Below are 14,693 nucleotides of genomic sequence, written 5' to 3'. Positions count from 1 at the left end.
AAATGTCATTTTATACACCAAAAATACCTATCATTCTATCGGCTGAAAGTATCATTCTACCCGGCAAAACTATCATTCTATCGGCTGAAAGTATCATTCTATCCTGCAAAACTATCATTTTATGCAGTAAACCTAACATTTATAAGCTAAAAGTATCATTTTATCAACTCAGAGTATCATTCTATCCGGAAAACTATCATTCTATGCAATAAACCTAACATATATCATTTTATCAGTCAGTCAAAAGGATCATTTTATCAACTCAGAGTATCATTCTATCAGGAAAAACTATCATTCTATGCAATAAACCTATCATTTTATCAGTCAGTCAAAAGTATCATTTTATCAACTCAGAGTATCATTCTATCCGGCAAAACTATCATTCTATGCAATAAACCTATCATTTTATCAGTCAGTCAAAAGTATCATTTTATCAACTTAGAGTATCATTCTATCCGGCAAAACTATCATTCTATGCAATAAACATTTCATTTTATCATTTTACGTGATATTTGGCGAAATTCAGAAATTAAATGAGGGAAATGACAGTTTTACTCCCGCGTTTTTTTTATGAAGTAAATCTAAGTTTGAATCTCAACCGCATGATTAGAAATATGTGTGGTCAGATTTGGTTATAGGGTTATTAGGATATTTAGGGGTTATCATATGATCACGACCCTATATATATATATATATAATGTATATGTGGTGTATAATTGTATAAACAAATAAAATATAGCACATATTCATATATAATGACAAATGGACACAGTATAATGTGTCATGATTTATGCATTTAATTGTTAATGAACTTTGTTTCAAATTTTGAATGCAGGTGTTTGTTGAAAATTGAAAATGGATCGATATTTTAAGAAACTTTCTCCTAGTATTGCTGCTCATCTTCGTCAATTAATGGACCTACACTTCTTCAACCTCAAGAGTCATTGAATGAAGATAAACTTGAAGCTGATCCAGAAAATATTCCAAGTGATCCAGGGAAACGACCTGATATAATGAGATATCCGTCAAACTCAATAGAACGGGTGCGTAGAGCTTACTTACTTTAAGGTCCATGTCAACCGCGCGAACATGATTTTCCTCCAAGAACTGATGGAAAGCAACAACGTAAAGACAACATTAATGCAGCTTCTGTTGAGACAACAAAACTTATTGTAGATGATATAGGAGACAACTCTTTCTCCATATTAGTCGATGAGTGCCGAGATGTGTTCGTCAAAGAACAAATGGGTGTTGCGGTACGATATGTGGATAAGAATGGATGTCTCAATGAACGTCTTCTTGGTATTGTGCATGTCAGTGATACGGTTGCAACCACACTTGAGAAGGCACTTGATTCTTTGTTATCGACTCATGGTTTAAGTGTATCAAGTTTGAGAGGTCAAGGATATGATGGTGCAAGCAACATGAGAGGAGAATTCATTGGGTTGAAAAGTTTGATTCTCAAGAGAAATCCTAGTGCTTATTATGTGCATTGTTTTGCACATCAGCTTCAACTTACAATTGGTGTTGTTGCTAAAAAACATACAAGTATTGGGTCTTTTTTTAATTCTGTCACCCGTTTGTGTAATATTGTTGGAAGTTCATGTAAGCGCAGAGATGTGCTACGAGAAAGTCAAAGAGCGAAGGTTGTTGAAGGGATTGCAAGTGATGAAATTAATACCGGAAGAGGATTAAATCAAGAGAAGTCATTGACACGACCCGGAGATACTCGTTGGAGTTCGCATTATGGTACTCTCATCAACTTGATGCATTTATTTTCTTCTATTAATGATGTTCTTGAGTATGTTGGGGAGAATGGTTATGAGGACGCACATAGGGCTGAAGCTTTGGATGTGCAAGAAATTCTAAATCATTTTGAGTTTATCTTTGTGTTGCATCTTATGAGGAAACTCTTGGGAATTACACATGATCTCTCTCAAGTTCTATAAAAGAAGGATCAAGACATTGTTAATGCTATGAATCTTGTCAAAGTAGCAAAAACACGTTTACAAGTAATGAGGGAAAAAGGTTAGGAGGTTTTGCTTACTGAAGTTACAGAGTTTTGTAGAACAAATGAGATTGATGTGCTTGATATGGAAGATGAGTGTGTAGTTAGAGGAAGGCGTAAAATTGAGAAAATAAAAAATCTCCACCATTATCGAGTTGAGTTGTTTTGTTCAGTCATTGATATGCAAGCTTAAGAGTTGAATCACCGTTTTAATGAAGTCAACACAGATTTACTTTTGTGTATGACATGTTTTGATCCTAGAGACTCATTTTCTGTATTTGATTCAGAGATGCTGCTTCGCCTTGCCAAGTATTATCCATCTGAATTTTCTGAAGTTACTTTGTATGAGCTTGAAAGTCAGCTTGATAACTTTATTTTTGATGTGCGCACAGATGAAAGGTTTTCAAAAGTATCGGGAATTGCAGGTCTTGCTCAGAATATGGTTTCTACAAGGAAACATGAGAATTTTCCGTTGGTGTCAAGACCGCCCTTACTAAGGATAGTAAAGACGGGGAAATCGTGACTAGGGAATGGACTAAGGAGCGGGGAAGAAGAAGGGGAAAACAATGAAAGACAACATCTTAAACAAAGCTTCAAAAGAAAAGTTTTAATCGATTAAACAATTAAGCAGCGGGTTAATATCTCAAGGTAATTAATGTCATAAAGTAGTGTAGAGCAAAACGAAAGACTTTATCAAGAACGATTCGAAACAAGGCAGCGGAATAAAGGTGTCTAGAGAGTCATAGGGAGACGCCTATGTATGAAGACACGATGCATCCGGAATTTCTTAAGGCTCGACTCAACATCCGCCGCAACATCACCGCTCAACCTGCACATAAAGAAAAAATATGGAGGGCTGAGTACTTGACATACTCAGTGGACACACGCCAAAATATTTGATAAAAGTTATGTCATCCATACTATAGTGAACTCGACTTTTAAAATTTTAGAAAAGAATATCATCGAGTATCACAAAACATTTTCGTAGACTGGCCAGTCAAAACAATCTCCCCACTTTCTCCACAATCAATAAATCACATCCTCTTAACATAGTGCGACGAGAGTGTGGCCACACTATTCACCCACGAGACCGGCCCACTAGCAAGGACGGCTCCCCGATCCCACCTGTGTACTGATAGGGTTTGCGGCCCTACTCAGACCCGAATTTATTTCACACATAGCCCTATAGCCTAACGGAGCAAGCTCAAACGAACTAGGCATCATGCAACAATCTCAACATCAAAACAATCATGGCATGACATAACACTTTAAACCACCCTTATAGCTCTACAATCATATTTTTGAAACGTAAAAGAGTTTTAGTAAAGAAAGCCCACCTCGATTGCTTACAAACACGGTTCACAACTTTATTGAAATCCTTGCTCTTCGTACCCACGTACGCAAAATAACCCTTATCAATATCATAACCACATAATACAACACAATCAGTTTTCTATCAACACATTACCCATGCATGTCCTATCGTTCCTTTCATCATTTTCTCATATTGCCATCCCAACGTTCACCATCATAAACGATACGAAACCTTTAGCATACATCAACGTGCAACGCATAATCACATCATAGGATAAGTTCTTACTCACACATGTATCATGTATTTCATTCAAAACTTGCCAACAAGAATATTTCAATCAAGACATGAATCTGACAGAACAACGCAGTGGTTTTGTAAAAATCATTAAAAATCCATCCGATATCATTTGAAGCTAAAATTTGGTCACCACACAGTAGACACATCAAGGTTCATCCAGTTATAAATCCACACCAAAATCACATCTTTAGGTCGGTCAAAAACAAAAACGAAACTCTCTGGACGAGAATATAAATTCTGACAGGACTGCGCAGTTCAATTGAAAAATTCGTTAAAAATTCATCTTTCGTCAAAAGAGGCTCAAATTTTGACACAACACAGAAGACATTTAAAATTTCACTCAGTTAAAGATTCATGCCAAAATAAGATCGTTTGGTCGGCCAAACACTCATCGGAACCTACTATCCGAACACCACAGTTTTCATGCTCAACATTTACAAACTAGGGTTTGTCTATCATTCATCCACACATACATATTCATGCTTTCAACACATATTCCCGCTTCAAAAATGACGTCACAACCATGTTCTCCTATTTACACATAACATTCACCAATGAATCATCCACAAACTCACACACACATACATACATGCACATACCCATACTTGCTCATGCAAACATCCTTCCCAACCGATTAATTTTTAGATCTACGATTTCTACACTCACTATATGCATGAGGGGATCAAGAAACATGGATTCAATGGTAAGAAGGAGAAAGATGAATCAAAATATACCTTTCTCTTGAAAAATAATCGGTATGAATGACGAATGATGCGATTCTTCGATGAATCTTGAATTTCCAACTCCACAATGATGCAAGAACAAGGAATTGGTGAATGACTGGTGGAGAAGGAGAGGAAGAGAGAGACGTGTGGTATGGAGAGAAGAGGGAGGCGAAAATATGAGGGCTAGGGTTAGGGTTATTTTAATTTATAGTCTAGGATAAATCCCACAATAAAACAATTAAAATTGTGGAAGAATAAAATAGAGCTCAATGAATAAATCCCACCATTAAAAGGAAAATAGGCGTGTAGTATGTGGGTGAGTAATTTTCGAAAATTGCTATTTAATTAGCATAGATATTTATTTGGTATTTACTTGTAGAGAAAGATACTCACAAAATAGGTAAAAAGATATTGAGTATCTCATAAATAAGGTAACAAAATAATTCAAGCATCTCCAAGTGGGGAAATAAAAAGGGGCGTGTATAATGGGAAAAATCAAGGAAAAATACTTAAATCCTCAAATCAAATAGGAATAGGATTTAAATTTGGTAATTTCTTGTAGGAAAAGACTCCCACAAAATAGGTAACAAATAAATTAATCCCACAAGTAATTGAAAGGCATATGGGCGAAAATTATGAGGTTTTAGGGAAAGAAAGAATCAAATCCTAATTAACATAGGATATGGAGAGATTTGGCAAGATATGGTAAGATTTAATTAGACTTTAATTCAAGGAAAGAGATAAACAAGATACTAGTTAAATCTACAAAAATAATTCCCTCTCCTAATTAATAGAAAAATTTCGAAAAAAGGGGTTAAATTCGCTGACCTTTCGAAATTTGACATTCAATTCACTGACCTTTCGGAATATGGGATCGGGGCATGCGAATTTTTTAGAATAAGGGATTTTTGTATTTTTCTCTTTTTTCTGGTATTTTCTCTTATTATATCTCTTATAACATTTATGAATTGACCAAAAGACTACATATATGTGTGCTTGCATAAATACATTACCTGCTACAGAAAAAAGTATCCAAAACTTCAATTCTTGCTCTTCGATTTGGAGGGAATTTTCCCATATGCCATAAGCCTGGACTGAGAAATCTTGAGTTTAGTCTATTGTTGTTTTCTCTTCCTCTTTCTGGAAATAGTTGCCTCGTCCCCATTCGACTCCATGGGTTGTGATTTTTCACTTCCCACCGCCTTATCCTCCACCTCTTTTCCCTTACCATCGTGGTGCCTCCCCTTCCCATCCTCATCAACAGCCCGAGAACTATTTCCCTTTCGGTATTTACTTTCCTTTAGCTGGATAGTCTTGATTCTAGGCACCTTCCATTCCTTCTCCCTATACGGAGCTATCTTCTTCAAAGAGACATACTGATTCAGTTCCTTGTCGTCCAGCGCAAGAATCTCTTCTGAGGTCAATCCAAATCTCTTAGCCTTTACTGGTCTGTATTTGAATCTTGTTTTCAAATCTCCTATGGTGTCCTCATAATCCAACTTATAGTACTCATCCAAGAGCTCCTCTATAACTGCCTTCTCTACGTCACTCGGTTTGTGCTTTCTCTTCCTCTTACTCCCCCTCTCCTTTCGCTCATCGCCTCCATCTTCATCCACCACATCTTCCTCCCCTTTAGCCAACCTATCTTTCATTATTCGTTCTCTTACCGACTTGAACCCTGCACCGGCCTCATCCCAACCCTTATCAAGTCCAAGCAACTCATCTTCCTTGTCAAAATCCGGTTTCTCAAGACCCTCCTCGTCTTCATCGTCATCACTCCCAAACTGCGGATCCACGTCCTCAACACCATAATACTCCTCACCGAATGCTTCCTTCATCTTCCTATCATGAGCCTCGGGGTCAAACTCATCCTCTAAATCATCCTTATCTAAAAAGACCCCTTCCGCCTTCCCAATCCCAGCTACCTCCCTAATCTTCTCCAGCTTCTCATTTATCTCTTTCTTCTTCAAGTTCTTCAACCTCTTCAACTTCTCCTTCATCTCAAACTCCGCCTGCGCCATCCTCTCCTCCTTCCTCTCCCTCTGCGACTTCCTCGCATTGTCCTTCTTCCTCACGGATCCTTCCACTCTCCTCGAATGCCCCATCACCCTGTCGCCAGCATTCTCCTCAGACCTAAAGTTAAACTCCCTCTCGTAATCCTCTTGCTTTTCCACCTCATCCTCGTCCTCCGAAATGTCTACCTCCACATCGCCCCACCGCACATTACTTTCCTCATCATACAACCTTTTCCGGAAAAAATCGTTCAAAAACATCATTTCTTCATCCAATTTTTATGAATCTGAGATTCAATTTTTACGTGGGTAATTTGGCCAATTCATAAATGTTATAAGAGATATAATAAGAGAAAAACATAGAAAAAAGAGAAAAAAAAATACAAAAATCCCTTATTCTAAAAATTCGCATGCCCCGATCCCATATTCCGAAAGGTCAGTGAATTGAATGTCAAATTTCGAAAGGCCGACGAATTTAACCCCTTTTTCTGAAATTTCTCTAATTAATAGGAGATTTCAAAAATCTCAAGGGATGGCCAAGGGGTCGAAAATCATGTAGAATAACATAGGGATAATTTGGTTTGGATTTAATTTGAATAAATATCCCAAAGCAATTAATTAAATCCAAGAAAGAAGTATTATTTCCAATAAATAGGAGGGCCGAAAATTTCAAATAAAATGGCTAGAATGATTATGCATGATCCCATTTAAGTTAATTCACACATTGGAAGCTTAATCATATTAACTAACATAACTCACAACAACTAATTTCACATAATTAACTCAAACACATAGAGACTCAATTTCCACAAAAGAAATTATCATTCAACATCCACATTAATTAAAATAAAATAAGCCATCAAATAAAAATAATAATAAAAAAAGTCACAATTTTCCGGGGGCTACAGTTGGTTTATTTGTTAATTAAACTGTCATTGCTCTTACCCGTTGCCACTGCTTCAGTAGAAAGAGCTTTTTCAGCAATGAAGCTCGTTAAGACTTCTCTACGGAATCGTATGGGTGACCAACTATTGAATGATCGCTTAGTTCCTTATATTGAGAAGGATGTGTTTGTTAATGTAACTAATGAAGCTATTATGCAGCGGTTTCAAAAGATGAAAAGTAGAATAGGAGTGTTAGAATATCATTGTATGGAACTATGTGTTTACAACATTATATTTATATTATGTAATATTATCTATGTTTCATTTTATTATTTGAATTTTTTATTTGGACCCCCCAACAGTAAAATTCTGGCTTCGTCACTGGTCATATTAATACATCCCTATTAGTTACAAAACATACTATAATTCCGCCATGGAATTGGCCGTTACACTAATTTTATTAAATAATAATTTAAACTATAAATTAATAGGCAATTTTAATTGTTATTGATTAGCTAGATAAATGCATTTTTATTTCTATAATATATGGTGGGATTTGAAAGGTTTTAAAAATTGTTGGAATATTTAGTTGTCTACAAATACATGTTTTTCATTGTGGAATTATCTTTACAATAGAAACATTTGATAATTTTTTTTATTGTTTCCTTAAAGGATTCAAGTTGTAATATCTCTTACCCGATTAATTTAATAATCTAATTTAACTATCGACTTCTATTGCATTTTAACTAATTTTCAAATTTACGAAATTTCGGGTTGTTACACTAGTGGTCGACGGCAAGAGTTTTCCGGTGATAATATATGGAAACCGAGGTGGTGGAGATATAGTCCTATGAGAATGGGTAAAAGGCAAAGAGTCGAAGACATGAGCCGGAGGTTGTGGAGAGAGAGTCATGTAATAGAAGGTGAAAGGAAAATAGCACTTTTAAATTCTATTTTGAGGATCATGTTATGTTTGAGTGATATTAGTCCATGTTTAAGTTTTTTTTCTTAATGTTAGTGTGTTTTATTTTTTATTAGTTGTTTTAATTTTTTTGTCTTAGCTATAATAATTTTTTTACAAATAGAGAAATCATAGAAAATTGACAATCTATAATATTTTGAAGTTGATGCATTGCATAATCGTCTCGAACTTAGTCACTTCCATAGATTTCATGCAAAGAAAGCACCCGTAGTAAATGAAATGGCAAAAGGAAGCAAAGAAGACGAAAAGTATAAACTATTACATTGTTTTCGCGTACATGCATAAATCATTAATTTGGAGATTGGAGAGGAAAATAAAATTGAGATAGGGTCAGTGGTAGATTGGAGGAGAAATAAGCAGGGGAGAGAAATAGTGCCAATCTAAAGGAGTGTGTTTGTTTGGGTTTGTATTTTTTTATTAATTTCTTTTTCTTTATTTTGCTATTCTTATTATGGTACTGTTAATGTTGATTACAAGTACTCTATCCGTCCCACCATAACCGAGTCTCTTTTCTTTTTGGGATGTGCCTTTATAAGTGAGTCATTTCCATTTTAAGCAAAAAATCATCTCTCTTACTTTATTTTTCACATATTTTATTCTTTCCACTCCTTTACTTTTTCTCTTTCTCATACTTTACTCTCTCCACTTTAACTTTTTAAATACCAATTCCTTAAATTATATGCCAAAAGAAGTGGCTCGCTTATGGCGGGATGGAGGGAGTCAGTTTTTTCATAACTTAAGAACTATTGTTTTATTGTGAAGTTTTATTAATATTTATATATGTTTGTCTTTTATATATTTCGTAGTTTATCATTTTATCTTTTTATGGCGATATCATGATTCTCCTAATATTTTTAGTTATATATTAAATATTTTATATTGATTTCATATTAATAGTATTTTAGTATTGAAATGTGTATGTTGTTAAGGATGGTATTTTTCTTTGTTTTAGACACCTATATATATATATATATATATATATATATATATATATTAAATGTTGAGTTAACAAATATTTTCATGTTCATTTGATTTCAAATTTATTTAAATTTATACTCCCTCCGTCCCAAGGAAGATGACCCACTCCTTGGGCGGCACATGATTTTATGCAATTTTATTTTGTATGTTAGATAAAGAGAATAAAGTAAGAGAAATGAAATAAAATAGAGAAAAAGAGGTTTCTATTTTTTAGTAATGGGTTATCTTCGATGGGACGTAGTACTTTATTTCTTATATAATTATGTTGTTTTTTTTTTATTTAATTTTTTAGATGATAAATTATTAGAACGAAAATATTTTAAGCAGCGCATAGAGCATGGGTTAACTCTAGTTATAAAAACGTTGAGGTTGTTAGTGGCCTTGATAAAGAAACATACATTCGAGAGTGTTAAGCCCTTCTAAAAGCGTGTCACATGAGAGTAATATGGAGCATGTGTCACCCCACAAGTAGGATTAGAAGCGCAACTTGAAAAATTTATTGATGAAAAAATAGACGTTGAAATGTGATGCTCTTTTGTTCTGAGAAACACAGGATTAGAATTGCAGCAGGAAAAAAGGAAATGAGAACCCGAAAAGAACCAAAACGTGCACCTGAACACATGATCCGAAAATATTTTTGAATACCCCAATACCTGACTCAAGTTCCCAATATGTTTGTCTTTTATTTTACTGAATTATGCGAAGATAGTATAGTCAAGGGTAAGTAAGAGTATCGTATCTATAGAGATTATGGTAATTTTCTAAGTACTGCAAACCAATTTGAATTACTCCCCCGTTCCACAAATAGATGACACATTTGAATAATAACATGAGATTTTAGGTGAAGTTGTTTTGTATATTGTGTGGAGACAAAAAAATAGTACTCCCTTTGTCCCATAATAGATGCCACACTTTGGGAATGACACGGGATTTTAGGAAGTGTTGTTTTGTGTGTTAAGTGGAGAAAGAAAATAGTATATTTATATTAATATGAGAGAGAAATTTTTCCAAAAAAGGAAATGTGACATCTTCTGTGGGACATATGATATGATCATGGGAGCCGAGCGTCAAATGTTTCAGCCAATTAGGGTTTTGATTCACAATTGAGAGGGCGAGATTGAGGAGACAACCTATTAGGGTTTTGATTCACAATTGAGGGGGCGAGATTGAGGAGAGAAAAAGGCGTGTAATATTAGATTAGGGTTTGCCTCAATATCAAATGAGGGGTGGAGGGTTAGGTCAGATTTTGTTTTAATTTTATTTTTATTGAGGGTGCAGTGTAATTTTTGTCAATAATGAGGGTTAATGTCCAAATCTAGTAAATTCAAAATGTGACTCTTATTCAGGAAGGATGAAAATGATAAAATACGACTCTTATTTAGGGACGGGTGGTGTATTTGTTTTCTTTTTAAAGAGGATCAACAATGGTTCCCCATTCACCCCAGTGATGACTCGAACCCCTGATCTATCGATTAGAGGGGAAGCGTCATACCAATTGAGTTGCGCTTCATTATTGGGACGAGTGGTTGAATGTAGATATATTTTACATAATCATATCATTTTTATAGGTAGAATGATCTACTCCCTCTGTCCCAAAGAAGATGACCCTTTCTTGAGAGACACATGATTTTATGCAACTTTATTTTGTATGTTAAGTGGAGATAGTAAAGTAAGAGAAAATGAATAAAATAGAGATAGATGTGTTTTCTATTTTACTAATGAGTCATTTTAGTTGAGACAAATAAAAAAGAAAGTTGGCCATCTTCCGTGGACAGGAGGGAGTATTAAATTTTTAAAAATATATAAGGAATAAAATGATTAATTGCAGTGGGTCCATACTACTTCACTTTTGATACTTTGATTGATTAATGTCAAAATTGTATATTTCTTAAAATTTTGAAGTTTTAATGTGTTATAAATAAAAAAAAGAGAGATATTGAAAAAAAAATAAAATAAAAGAAATGGAAAGAAAAAATAGAAAAATTTAATATATATTACTCATCCGTCCCATAAGAGTATACACTCTTTCTGTTTTAGTCTATCCTATAAGAATAATGTACATTATAATTTTAAAAACTTTTTTTCTGTAATGAGGTGGATCTATTTTTCACTGATAATATTTTAATAAATTTTTGCTCTTACATCTCACTTTAACTGTGGATTAAAATTTATGTGATAGTATAAATTTGATGAAAATAAAAAATTGAGACATTGAGTACAGAGTTTCAGGTAAGCTTACATTCGTCATTAGTAGTATCTTTTTTCTATCCTTCTCCCCGAAGCTCCATCTCTCAATTCATTTCTCTCTCAGAAAACCCTAGTAGCTATGGCATCGAGTTCTACTGGTCGCGCCCCTACTTCCGGTTCAAAATCGTTCGATTTCGGCTCCGATGATATCCTTTGTTCGCACGGCGATTACGAAAATCAGGACGGAAATAATGGTATCCACACCGATCCTTCCATTGCACCCAATTCCTCCATGGTATATTTTACTTATTCTCTTTTTCTCTCGTTCCTCTATTGTCTTCTTATGCTTGATCTAGGTTTTGCTGTTTTATTGAAGGTGTGTTGACTGTTTTCTGTTGTGTGAGAGTGATCGGCTCTGCAATTTCAATGGATATATGTTTTTTGCGGTTGTTAAACTTTTTACTTCTGATTGTTGAAACTTTCGGCTACAATCAAGCTTAAATTTATGTGCTTGTATAAGTCGATTCAGAAGGATTTGTATGAAGAAATCTAGAAGCCTTGGTATTCATAGAATATAATCCTGATTAAATTGTTATCTGCTAGTAAAGGAGGGAACAAAAGCATTTAAATTTCATGAGCTTTCGATGGTTTGCCGAATGCCTATTCTGTGCCGAGCAATATCCTGTCCCCGCCTTCTACTTGTTAGGTTGTAGTTGGCAGCTTAGTTTTAGTAGGAATTTGTGTTTTAATTGCTGTGCTTGAATCCACTGCTAATTTATTTATTTATTTTTGGATTGAGATTGACCACGCGTTGTAACTGGTATCTGCTCTGGATTGAACAGGAGTTCAACAAAAGCAGGATGGCGAGATCATCTGTATTTTCTACTGCAACTTATGTTACACCTGAAGAAGCTTCATTTAGTCAAGATGTAATCTCCAGCGTTGAAAACAGCGTGAAGAAGTACACTGACAATATCATGCGTTTTCTTGAGGGAATTAGTTCGCGGCTGTCACAGTTGGAATTATACTGTTACAATCTGGACAAATCAGTTGGAGAAATGCGCACTGACTGGGTTCGTGATCACGGAGAGGCAGAGTCAAAGCTCAGATCTCTGGAAAAGCATGTTCAAGAGGTACCCGTTGCTATTAATTTTGCTATATATTATTACCATTTTTTTATCATACGGGCATGGACTATTGTTTGTCAGTACCAACCCCTTTACTCACCATTTCTGGAGGGATTCAGTAAAATGTAAGAGCAAAATTTTCTATTAAATCTTGATTTCATGGAAACTGAAACTGAACATATTTTTTTTTCAAATTTTTAGACTATAATATATAGTGCTCCCTTTGTCAGATATTTATGGACTGGCATGCTGCCTGTTTCTTGTTTGTTGAATTTTTTTCTTGGAACTGGAATTATATTTTCTACTAGGCATATCACTGTAAACTAACACTAGGTCATTGGGTAAACCGCCAAGTTAGATGAAGAGTTAGACACACCTCTTCGATCTCTCTTCCTGTCTGCCTTACACTGATTTGTATCCATCCTTCCTGAGTGAACTAATAATTGGAATACAGGTGCACAGGTCTGTGCAGATTTTAAGAGATAAGCAGGAACTTGCTGATACTCAGAAGGAGTTAGCCAAACTTCAGCTTGCACAAAAGGATTCCTCTTCAGCTAACACTAAACAACAGCATGAGGAGAGAACTTCTGCACCTGCTTCTGAACCCAAAAATGCTGAGAACTCATCAAATTTTCATGATCAGCAATTGGCACTTGCACTACCTCATCAAGTAGCTCCACAGCCCTCTCACCATCCTCGGCCAGTCGAGCATCAGCATCCTTCAGTTGCACCCCAGTCATCCATGCCTCCCCAGAGTATGGCGTCATATTGCTTGCCTCCTCAACAAATGACCAATATACCCCCATCCCAACAATCTCAGACTCAGTACCTGCCGGCACAACCTCAACTTCAAGATCTCTCCAGGATGGCACCACAGCCTTCCCAGCCTCAGGGAAATATGACCCCGCAGGTTCAGTCATATTCGCAGCAGTGGTCCCAGCAGCAGCCTGTTCAACCATCCCAACAGTCTGCTTTGCTGCCACAGATTAGAGCCTCCCCTCCACTGGTTTACTCTTCCTATTCTTCTGGTCAGCCGAACCAATCTCCTTCTGAAATGGCTCCTGGAAGCATGCATATGCAGGTATCATTCGCAGGAGCATCCCAACCTGGTTCGGCAGGCTCTGATGGATTGCCTTATGGGTACGGTGCACCTGCCAGACCAATTCCACAGCAGGTCCCTACACAACAGCACAAGACTGGGTACGCAGCACAATCAGGGGATGGTTACATGCCTGGTGGCCCTCGTCCACAACTTCCTCCTGGGAATGCATACATGGTTTTCGATGGTGAATCGGGAAGGGCACATCATCTGCCTCCACAGCCTCAGTTCCAACAAAATGTTTATCCGACAAATAGCATCCCTCCGCAGAATCCACCTCGTGTTCCTAGCAATAACATGTTAGGCACACCTCAGCCCATGCGCGGCCATCCTTTCAACGAGCTGATTGAGAAACTGGGCAACATGGGATACAGAAGCGACCATGTTATTGGTGTCATTCAGAGGCTGGAAGAGAGTGGTCAGCCTATCGATTTTAATTCTGTGCTTGACAGGTTAAATGGACACTCTTCGGGTTCTCAGAGAGGATGGTAAGCATACTCAAACCAGTTTCACTCCACTGCTCAGTGTGATTTCATGTAACGAATGAATAAAGGATTTGTGAGATGTACTGTCGCATGATTTCGTATATATAGGGATAAAGAGATGCTCTTTTATCAGTAATCTCTTTGCCAATGTTGTTACTGCTAATTTTGAACATGGTATAGCCCCCTGACTATGGTTGGTTTGTACATAGACCTTTGTCCACTTTTTATTTCTATATCGACCTTTTAGCGTGGTAGAAATTTGGAATGGCAGATCTTCGTATTCCAGCGTGTTTCGTGCTCTTTCGTACAAATGCAAAATTCATCAACCCTAACTATATAGATATATTTATATGTAGGGCTGGTAATTTTTGGCACGACACAATAACACGACACGAACCCGCACGAAATTAATGGGTATGTGTCAAAGCCGAAATTAATGGGTATGTGTCAAAGCTGATTGGGTTCGTGTTCTTATCGTGTCGACACTATAACGACACGAAAACTTCGTGTCGTGTTCGTGTTACATGTTAAGAAATAATATTAATATATTATAATATTATTATTTTTTAATTATTTTAAAATTTTTAAAATTTT

General features: G+C 36.1%; 2 protein-coding genes and 1 pseudogene across 2 annotated transcripts; 2 read left to right on the top strand and 1 right to left on the bottom strand.

Annotated features, from left to right (window-relative positions):
- The first annotated feature begins 1,244 nt into the window (after positions 1-1,244).
- LOC121744644 (zinc finger MYM-type protein 1-like) lies at positions 1,245-1,949 on the top strand. Its single transcript, XM_042138263.1, has one exon. The coding sequence runs from the start codon at positions 1,245-1,247 to the stop codon at positions 1,947-1,949; it is 705 nt and encodes a 234-aa protein (XP_041994197.1).
- Positions 1,950-5,354: 3,405 nt separating this feature from the next.
- Positions 5,355-6,636, bottom strand: LOC121744562 (annotated as a pseudogene).
- A 4,793-nt stretch (positions 6,637-11,429) lies between these two features.
- On the top strand, positions 11,430-14,357 carry LOC121797054 (transcriptional regulator DEF1-like). Its single transcript, XM_042195792.1, has 3 exons — positions 11,430-11,683; positions 12,231-12,521; positions 12,970-14,357. Exons 1-3 carry the CDS (start codon positions 11,528-11,530, stop codon positions 14,104-14,106), a joined length of 1,584 nt encoding a protein of 527 aa, XP_042051726.1. The 5' UTR covers positions 11,430-11,527; the 3' UTR covers positions 14,107-14,357.
- The last annotated feature ends 336 nt before the right edge of the window (positions 14,358-14,693 follow it).

The sequence above is a fragment of the Salvia splendens genome, chromosome 1 (genome assembly GCF_004379255.2).
Source record: "Salvia splendens isolate huo1 chromosome 1, SspV2, whole genome shotgun sequence".
Taxonomy (NCBI): Eukaryota; Viridiplantae; Streptophyta; class Magnoliopsida; order Lamiales; family Lamiaceae; genus Salvia; species Salvia splendens.
The sequence above is the reverse complement of the archived record's forward strand: the minus strand, read 5'-3'. Positions and strand labels throughout refer to the sequence as shown.